Source organism: Callithrix jacchus, chromosome X (assembly GCF_049354715.1).
Source record: "Callithrix jacchus isolate 240 chromosome X, calJac240_pri, whole genome shotgun sequence".
NCBI lineage: Eukaryota > Metazoa > Chordata > Mammalia > Primates > Cebidae > Callithrix > Callithrix jacchus.
The window spans coordinates 107,177,266-107,185,827 of record NC_133524.1 but is presented as its reverse complement, the minus strand read 5'-3'; the positions used below and the strand labels follow the sequence as shown (position 1 = coordinate 107,185,827).

The 8,562-nt window shown below is 41.2% G+C and overlaps 1 protein-coding gene across 4 annotated transcripts in view; it reads left to right on the top strand.

The window, feature by feature from the left end:
- The first annotated feature begins 774 nt into the window (after positions 1-774).
- Positions 775-8,562, top strand: part of CHRDL1 (chordin like 1) — a 125,592-nt gene continuing 117,804 nt past the window's right edge. For all 4 annotated transcript variants that reach the window (XM_035288240.3, XM_008989763.5, XM_008989764.5 and 1 more), the window contains exons 1-2: positions 775-848; positions 4,386-4,515. In XM_035288240.3, coding sequence (XP_035144131.1) covers positions 4,422-4,515 — 94 coding nt within the window. In that variant the 5' untranslated portion in view covers positions 775-848; positions 4,386-4,421. The remainder of the gene's footprint in view (positions 849-4,385; positions 4,516-8,562) is intronic.

Genomic DNA, 8,562 nt, shown 5'->3' with positions numbered 1-8,562 from the left:
ATACACACCCATCTCCACCCCACCTTTAAGGACAACAACCCAAAGCTTTGTCACTCTACTAGCCACTCACTGTGTGGATCTGGGAAATGCCCTGAAATGATAAGCAGCGTGCTAGATAGGGCGTGATTTGCGAGGCCGGTTCATTCTGTGTCCAGGGCACAAGCTCAGGACCAGACCAGGTCCACCCCTCGGAAAGGCCGAGGTGCCCGAAGACAGCGTGTATGGTCTTCCAGGCAGAAAGTCGGAGGGTAGTCGTGTCTTCAGGGCGTGTGCGAATGGTGGGAAGCTCCTAGGTGCAAGCAGTGCAGAGGGGGAGGAGGGACCTGAGGAACTGTGCGGTCCCTTTAAGACCCCAACGCTTGCCTAGCCAAAGGAAGGGGGTGCAGTGGGGGCGCTGCGTGATGGGAAAGTAGCCGGCTGAGTCTCACACTTTCTCCGGAGTTTTAAACTTTCGGGCCGCGGGAGCAGAAATAAAGCCATTGTGCTGGGCCGGAGAAAGGCTGCGTGCTTGCAGCGGCTGCGTGCTTGCGGACTTCCCGCCAGCGCCGAGCGGCCGGCTTCTCCGGCCAAGTGGGGAGCGAGCGAGCGGGCGGGCGAGCGGGCGGGCAGGTGGCCCCGGGCCGCCGCGCCCGCGCCTTGGCTCTGCCCCCGGGAGCCGAGCAAGCCGCTGCTCCCTCGTGGTGTGAGGGCGGTGATGTTTTTCCTCCCACCCACTTTTGAGTTCCCCCTCCCCCCTCGCGCGCACTCTAGCTCTCGCCACAACCTGCGAGCCCCAGACCTCGGACGAGAGCGCCCTGGGGAGCTCCGAGCGCTTGCACGCGTGGCAGACGGAGGAGGCCAGTGCCCAGGTTAGTGAGCAGTGCCCAGCGCTTGCTTCCCTCACCTCCTTTTCCAGCCTTTGCACAGGTGGGGGGTGCCTTCTGTTGGCGGGATCCGCCCCTGGAAGTTTCCCCAGGGTGCCCCAATTCCCCTGCCACCCCAATCCGTTCTGTGGTCCAGCAGCTAGCCACCTGGATGGAGGTGGAGGCCCCAAGGCTTCTGACCAAAGCAAGTTAGGGGTCTCTGAATTCGAACTCACAGCTCGTCACTTCCCACTTGGCCTGCATTTCTCTGTGCTCTGGCTCTTTGAGAGGTCACTTAGGTACTCCACCCTGAGCTACCCAAGGGGCTCTGCAGTTCCCTTAACTACTGCCTGTGTTCCTGAGCCTGTTTTCTCATTTTGCTGATTAATATGTGCTAAAGTTAATGTAACAGGGTAGATGGGTAAAAGGCTCCCTATCCTATCCTTTGGCCATCTGTCCCATTTTTTGGTCCTGACTACTGGGGTCAGAATTTGATAAACTAGTCTCTGGAAGCAACGTGGTACATTGCCAGAGCGTAGGGCCCGGAAAGCCTGCTTTCCAGTCCCTCCCAGCCCTGCCACTAAAGTTACTTGAGTTCTTTGGGTCCCCCGAGTGCCCATTTTGAAGGTGGAGTTGTGTGGAATAAAATGAAATGATAGATAGGAAGGTGTTTTGCAAGCCAAATGCAAGGCATTGTTGGTCAGTCATAAACAGCAACAAAGGCGTTGCATTGCCTCCAACAAGAGATATCCTGGGCTAAAACTGCCATTCTCAGCGGCAACACACCACCAGTTAACTGAGCTTTTCTTGCTGGGTGGTTGAGTGGGGAGAGAATTTCAGCTGATAGACAAGGGCCTGAGACTCCACTGTCTTTCTTATTGTTTGTCAGAAAGAAAATTGCTACCCTAGGGGCTGTCCCACAGATGATAGTCAATGTGAGATTACAAGGTCAGTCAAGCCTCTCGGGAGGATTAAAGAGACACTGTGGGGCGTGAAGAACTGGCTGACATGTGTTCATCCCTTAGCCTTCCCGTGGGTATGTCTCTTCGCTTCTGTTCTACCCAGGAGACCTCTTCTGAAAATGGGCTCCTGACACTTGATGGCCCACATTGCCTTGCAGTCACAGCTGGACAAGGAGTAGTTGTTCCCTTTGCTTAATGCAAATGAACAGTGTGAATGCTTGTTTCATGGAAGCACCTTAATAAATACATTTCTTCTGGTGCTTGATAGATTTCTCTTTCCCTTGTAAAACACAGGAACTCTCCCATCCCACCTCTGCCGCCAGTGTTAGTTGCAGGGTTTTGGGTTTTTTTGTTGTTGTTGCTTTCTTGTTGGGTCCTGGATCCCCTGAAACATGTCAATGGCTACATATCTAAGTAACCTGTAAAAGAGCCAGTGCAAGTTTAATGGCACAACAGCCTGTGTGAAGCAGACAGAGAGTTAATGCAGAAATAACTCCAGTTAACTGGGTCAAAGTATAATTTGAAAAATTAAGGACAGTTTGGCTCTTTGCAAGAATAAGAGTCGGCTAGTTTGCTGAGCAATGCTTGCTTGTGTTTACTGCTGCAGTCCCAACAGATGTTTTGAAACACCCCCTTCCCCCCCAAAAAAAGCTGAAGAGATAAAGAGAAATTGAACAGTGAAGAGATCTGGGGAGGAAACTCTTCTTGGTTCCTATTTCTGCACAGAATACAAAGGCAGGACTTCAGGATCTTGTAAATCAAAAGTGAATATTTATAAAGCAATTCATTTTCTGATGCTCTCCATCACAGCCTGTGAGGCCACACAAATGACAGGAACTCCAAAAGAGATTAATTGCTCTCTAGTTACCAACTTTTTTATTTGCTCATAACATTAGTTGGGACCTAAGAAAAGCAAAAAAAAAATCTACGAGCCGTTTTCTTGCCAACTTGAGTTATGAAGCAATGCTACTGTTCACTGAATCGCCCAACCATTGTACAAGAAAAACAGCCCCATTGATTCTTGCTTGGGGAGACCCTAAAACCATGGTTTCAAAAACACCCACTGAAATCTCTATATTAATATGATAAATTGGATTTCAGTGGTTAAAAATCTTTCTCTTTTGGAGGCTTTGGAGAATAAGCTTATTAAGTAGGCTCAGGAAGAACCTCCTGAAGTGGGTAGCTGTGTTAAACTGATAATGAAAATGATTTGTTTCAAAGAAACGTGGTACCCCTCAAGGGACAGCGACATTTTGAGTGATTGAAAGTGGGCCACAAACTCACAGAGGGGACCAAGATGTCAGAACTCGGGTCTTTGGATGGGTAGGAACATGTCCTAGGATAATTTGGTTCTTTAAGGAGCAGGGAGGAGGTAAAGAAAGAAGGCAGACAGTGCTGCAAATCTTGCCTGATAGCACAAATTACTCTAACATCAGTTCTTCCTTGGTTATGCATTCATAATTTGAAACAGTGGATTTTGAATGACCCAGGCAACTTCATAGCATTTAAATAGGAGCTGTGGCATCTACTTCAGAACCCAAAGGTATTCCAATTCTCCAAAATGATCATTTTGCATTCCTTCAAGTTCTTTATGTGCAATATTTAGGTTGGACTCTCTGGAAAGATCAAACAGTTCATTCCCCATTCAGATTGAATCTGGTGTTTTTACAACATTTCAATGTTTTCAAATCATCCATTGGAAGAATTTTGCAAACTCTGAAATCTGTGGAAATGACCTGTGACTAAATATGAGCTACAGCAAGCTTTCTGTGTTCCAAGGTTCAAAAGGTTTAAGATTTCTACCCCTTACACTGGGAATGCCAATCTCATGTTTTGAAGAATTGTAGTTGCTTTAATGGTCTTTTGCATAGTGGTGCAAAGTGAACAAATTATCTATTTAATTTGCCTAATTTCCCTTAAAAATGCCCCATTTAAAATTTCCATTTTACAATGGACTTCATTGGGGAGGAATATGTCTGAACCACTTTAAGCAATAAAACTTTTCAGGTGTTTAATTGCATCCATTTGCTAATTACATATATCTTTTCCAACATTAGTTGCCAAACCAAAGATCCTTGTAGATCTCATAGAGGACACAGGAGAAACTGATCAATTTGTACTTCATCCCTGAAGGATTAATGGTAACAGTAGTCTTGAAGCTAAGATAAGTTAACTTTCATTTCAGAAATTGCTTGGTCTCATGCCTGTTACTTTTACCTTGTTTGCCAAAATAACCGTTTTTGTAAACTAAAGTTTCCCTTTTCTCCCAAAGAAAATCTCTTGAGAAATCAACTTAGAAAGGAAGATTTCAAAATTTATTTTCATTTTTCTATAATTTGTCTGTAAGGATTTAGCCTCAGCTTTGAATAGGAATGCACCCTCATTCACTTGAATTTTCGCACACAACCTTTGCAAGACAGGAGAGGCAACTACTTTATCTTGTGCAGGCGACGAATACTTAGACTTATGTAAATTCTCTGGCATTTATTTTTCTAGCAGGTTAGAAGCCTGAGTATCAGTGATCTCTATCAGTTCCAGAAGATCTGTTTTAAATCTCTTTTTTCTGCTTTCTTCCCAACAGCTTGAAGGTTCTGTGTCACCTTTTGCAGTGGCCCAAATGAAAAAAAAGTGGAAAATGGGAGGCGTGAAATACATCTTCTCCTTGTTCTTCTTTCTTTACCTAGAAGGAGGCAAAACAGAGCAAGTAAAACGTAAGTGAAATGTCTTGCATTTGGGAAATAATATACTTTTTATAATTTCTTGAAAATGTGGCTATAATCTGTAGCAATTGTGATTCAGCCCATGTGGCCGTACCATTATTCTAAGAGAAAAAAAGTGAATATTACCGGTTTATGCATGAATTGATTAAAGAATGAGAGCTTAGAATCAGGCCAACTAAATTGGGGGCTGTTTTCTGATTATCATATAGTTTTTATCTCTTAAAACATATGACACATTAGCTTATTTTCTCTTTCCTGTTCTAAACTATATAAATTTCAGTACATTTTATATAACTCTAGAAATATCTGAGAGATGAGCTGGAATTTTCCCAAATTTCAGACTCTTCAGCAAAGTCTTTCGGTCTATGAAAAATAATGACATGGAAAAGAAAAAAAAGGAAAAGGAAAGCAGGCTCTGCCTATTCCCTTATGCTGAAAAATGAGGAAGGAAGCAACCTTCCAATGAACTGAACGCAGATGAAAAATTCTTTCAGGAAGTTGCGATTCCAGGGACCATTAGCAAATTGGATGCTCTTTATTGAAAAGAACATCCCAGAAAACCCAGGGAATATTTCTAGAAAGTCAGCGATCCGTGTAATGGGCTAACACATTGGAGAAAGCAGAGAGTGGCAGGAAGTGGAGGCGGGGATAATTAACCCTCCTTGCTGCCACATTTAGGAGATTTATGAGTAACCATAGACATCTCCATTCTTGTTAGGAGCTTTCTGCTGCCTTTGCACAGTGTGGGTCTTACCTTCTTTGGGCCACTTTCAGCCACCTCCGATGCAGACGCTTGCTCTAAATTTGAAGGAAAAGCCTAAGTTCTAGTTTCCCTTTTTGGCAGCATCAAAAGAAGCACAAAGTGGAATTGGTCCAAGAGGGGCATTCTCTGCTCCACTGAACTTATTCATGAGAAGGAGCTGTGAAAATATTCTTGGTAGGAGCTGAAGCAGCATCTGAAGCCCATCACATAAACCTTTATCTCTTTTATCACATAAGTTGAATAGATCAGGCAGAAGGCTTGCTGACAAGGAGAACAGTGCCAAGCCTATTCCATCCTTAAGTGTGTTTCCACCCCACTACGATTTTCATAGTCAATGTAGTCTTCTTCCTGGGAGAAATAGTGTTTAATAGTGTGTTTGATTAGGCTTTTGAGCATGAGTGATCTATGGTGATATCTAGTATGATTGGGGCACAAAAGGAAGTTTAGTGGGGCATGATCTCAGCAAGGAAGCTTGGATCAGCCTCTACTCTTGTATTCCTCAAATTGCATCTTTCTTCTTCCACTTGAATATAGTTCATCTCGGAATCCTCCTCTTCCAGAAGCCCTCCTTGATTTAAGTGGATATGACAGAAGCATCCATGCATTCTCAGCTCAGCTTACGATTATCTGGGCTTAGGGATGAGAAATTACTAAGCACAACGTACATTATTTGGGTGATGGTTACACTAAAAGTCTAGACTTTATGGAATATATCAGTGTAACAAAACGGCACTTGTACCCCTTAAATTTATCTTTAAAATCTTCCTCTCTTAGAGAGAAACTTCCCTTATAACCTGTTATTGATTACCTCATAAAGAAAGCTTGTAACTCTTAGAAGACCATCTCTTATGGAAAGCGTTTCATATTTATTAAAAATTGATTAATATTGTCCATGAAACTTAGACAAAGAAAGATGTGACTTAAAAAACAATTACAAACCCAAATCTACTACTTTCTGATATTTCCTTGTGCTGATGAATTTGTCCCAAGCTCTTTTGATATTCAATTGGTGCCAAAGTGATTATGTAACAGATGGCCTAGGGCACCAGTTCTGGTCCAGTGTTTCAGGCTTATTGTCAGATGATGAGGCTAAGGTCATGGTCCTTCCCTTAATGAGCCACTGAGCATCATTAGGTGTGTCCACGCCCAAGCTAACTGTTCTGAAGACGTGCAAAATCATCTCTGCTAAAGGGAAAACCTTAGAGCATATGTCCTATGTATGTTGCCTTGATACGTATCCACACACACACACACACACACACACACACAGAAACATGCACAATATGCATGCACAGAGGTTTACATTGCAGCTCTAACAATGAGAAGTTAGAAGCAGTGGAAATGTCAGTTCATGGTTAAATGGTTACAAAAATGATCCAAGTAATGTAATATAATGCTACCAATAAAAACACTGTTTATTGAAAATTTGGTGGCTCTGAGAAATGCATGTTAATTTATTTTTAAGTTTCTTAAATTATAAAATGAATATATATGCTTAGTATACAAATAACATGAAAGCATTTGAGCTTCATATGGAACATGTGTCCCTACACTCCCATTCCACTCTCCTGGGATAACCATTATTAGTGGTTTGCTATGTGTTCTTCCAAACTACTTTCTTTGTTTTATAAAATTATACATACATGTCTGTATGATTTTTTGTTTTACAAAAATAGGATATTATATACATTTTTCTGTGACTTGTTTTTTACTCAATAATGTGTCTATCCTTCCATGTCAATACATTGCAACGTAACAGTGCCATATTCTTTGTAATGCCTGCATAGTTTGCAGCTGTATAAGTTTGCCAGGGTTTGTTTAACCAGTCTATATTTGTAGAAATTGAGATTGCTTCTGGTTTTTGCTATTACAAGTAAGACTTTTATGAACATCTTTAGGCGCTTATTCAAGTATTTGTGAGAAATAAAGTATATATTCAGTTTTAATCCTGATAAGTACTGTCAAATTCCCTTTCAAATAAGTTGCATTAATTTATGCTCCCACCATCTCTGTATGAAAGTCCATTTCTAATTCCTTTACCAAGATTATAATTAACCTTTGTATTTTGGGGCCAGTTTAATAGGAGAAATAATCTGTAAGTTTTGCTTGGTATTTTTCTGTTACTGCAGCATCTTTTCAATTATGTATTAGTTCGATTTTATTTCTTCAGTCAATTGTCTATTTTTTAGTTCGGTTGCTTGTCATAATTATTTGTAAAAGCTTACTTATTAACCTTTTCTACTTTAAGTATTATTTTCTATATGCCACCTGTTTTAATTTTTAAGTTTTATTTTTCCCATATAGAAGTTTTAAAATTTTATGTAGTCAGATCTGTCATTCATTTTCTCTATGGTTTCTGGCTTTCCTATTCTTAGGAAGGTCTTTCTCACCCTATATTTTTATATTTTTTTCTACTGCTGCCATAATTTTAGGTTTTACCCATAGTCCTTTATTCCATCTGAAATTTATATTCCTGTATGGTATGCAATAGGGAACTAATTTTTTTTAATCTCCGGATGGTAGGTTTATGAATGTTATTTTTGTTCACTTTTATACTTCTGTCTATTCCAAAATTTCCACAATTGGCAAGTTTAAGTTTTACTACAGGAGAAAAGTTCTTTTAAAGTAAAAATACATCTTATTTCCCATATTTTTACTGTGCAATTCTAAAGACAAGTTGGTACAGAAGTAGATGAAGGAAATAGAGGGGTTTTCTAAAATTAAAAAAGAAAGCAACTGGAAAATTTTAAGAAAATGTATAAGAGTAGGTATGGGTCGTAAATGCCTTCACATCTCTCCTTGTCTGACACCATTTTACCAAAAGAAGACAAAGCTTTTTATCTTTCAGGGGCTGGTTAGAATATGAGCTTTTAGGTCAAAGAAGGTGCTTTGTAGCCTATTTGCTCTCCTATTTGGGGAATCAGGGTGGAATGATGGGGGATGCCATTATGATCAAAGAGGCTCACTCAATTGATTCAGAAATCTGGAAGTGTGGAAAAAATGTTTTGTTTGTGGAAAGCTCTTCCCAAGGAATGGTGAAGGTGGGTGCTGCCACTTGCTGGTAGCTAATTACCCATATTTATAATTTCACTTATAAGAGAAAAGACAGGCTCAGGAAACCCAAAAATACTGATAGTGCATTGCAATGGATGAATGAGTCATTTGTTGCTTACATAAAAGTTTGTTACCCTCCAGCATCAGCAAGGTTTGAGGTCTGTAGCTGGGAAAAGGTCCTTCTGTATAACTCCATTATGCTCTGTTGTTAAAGTTGTAGG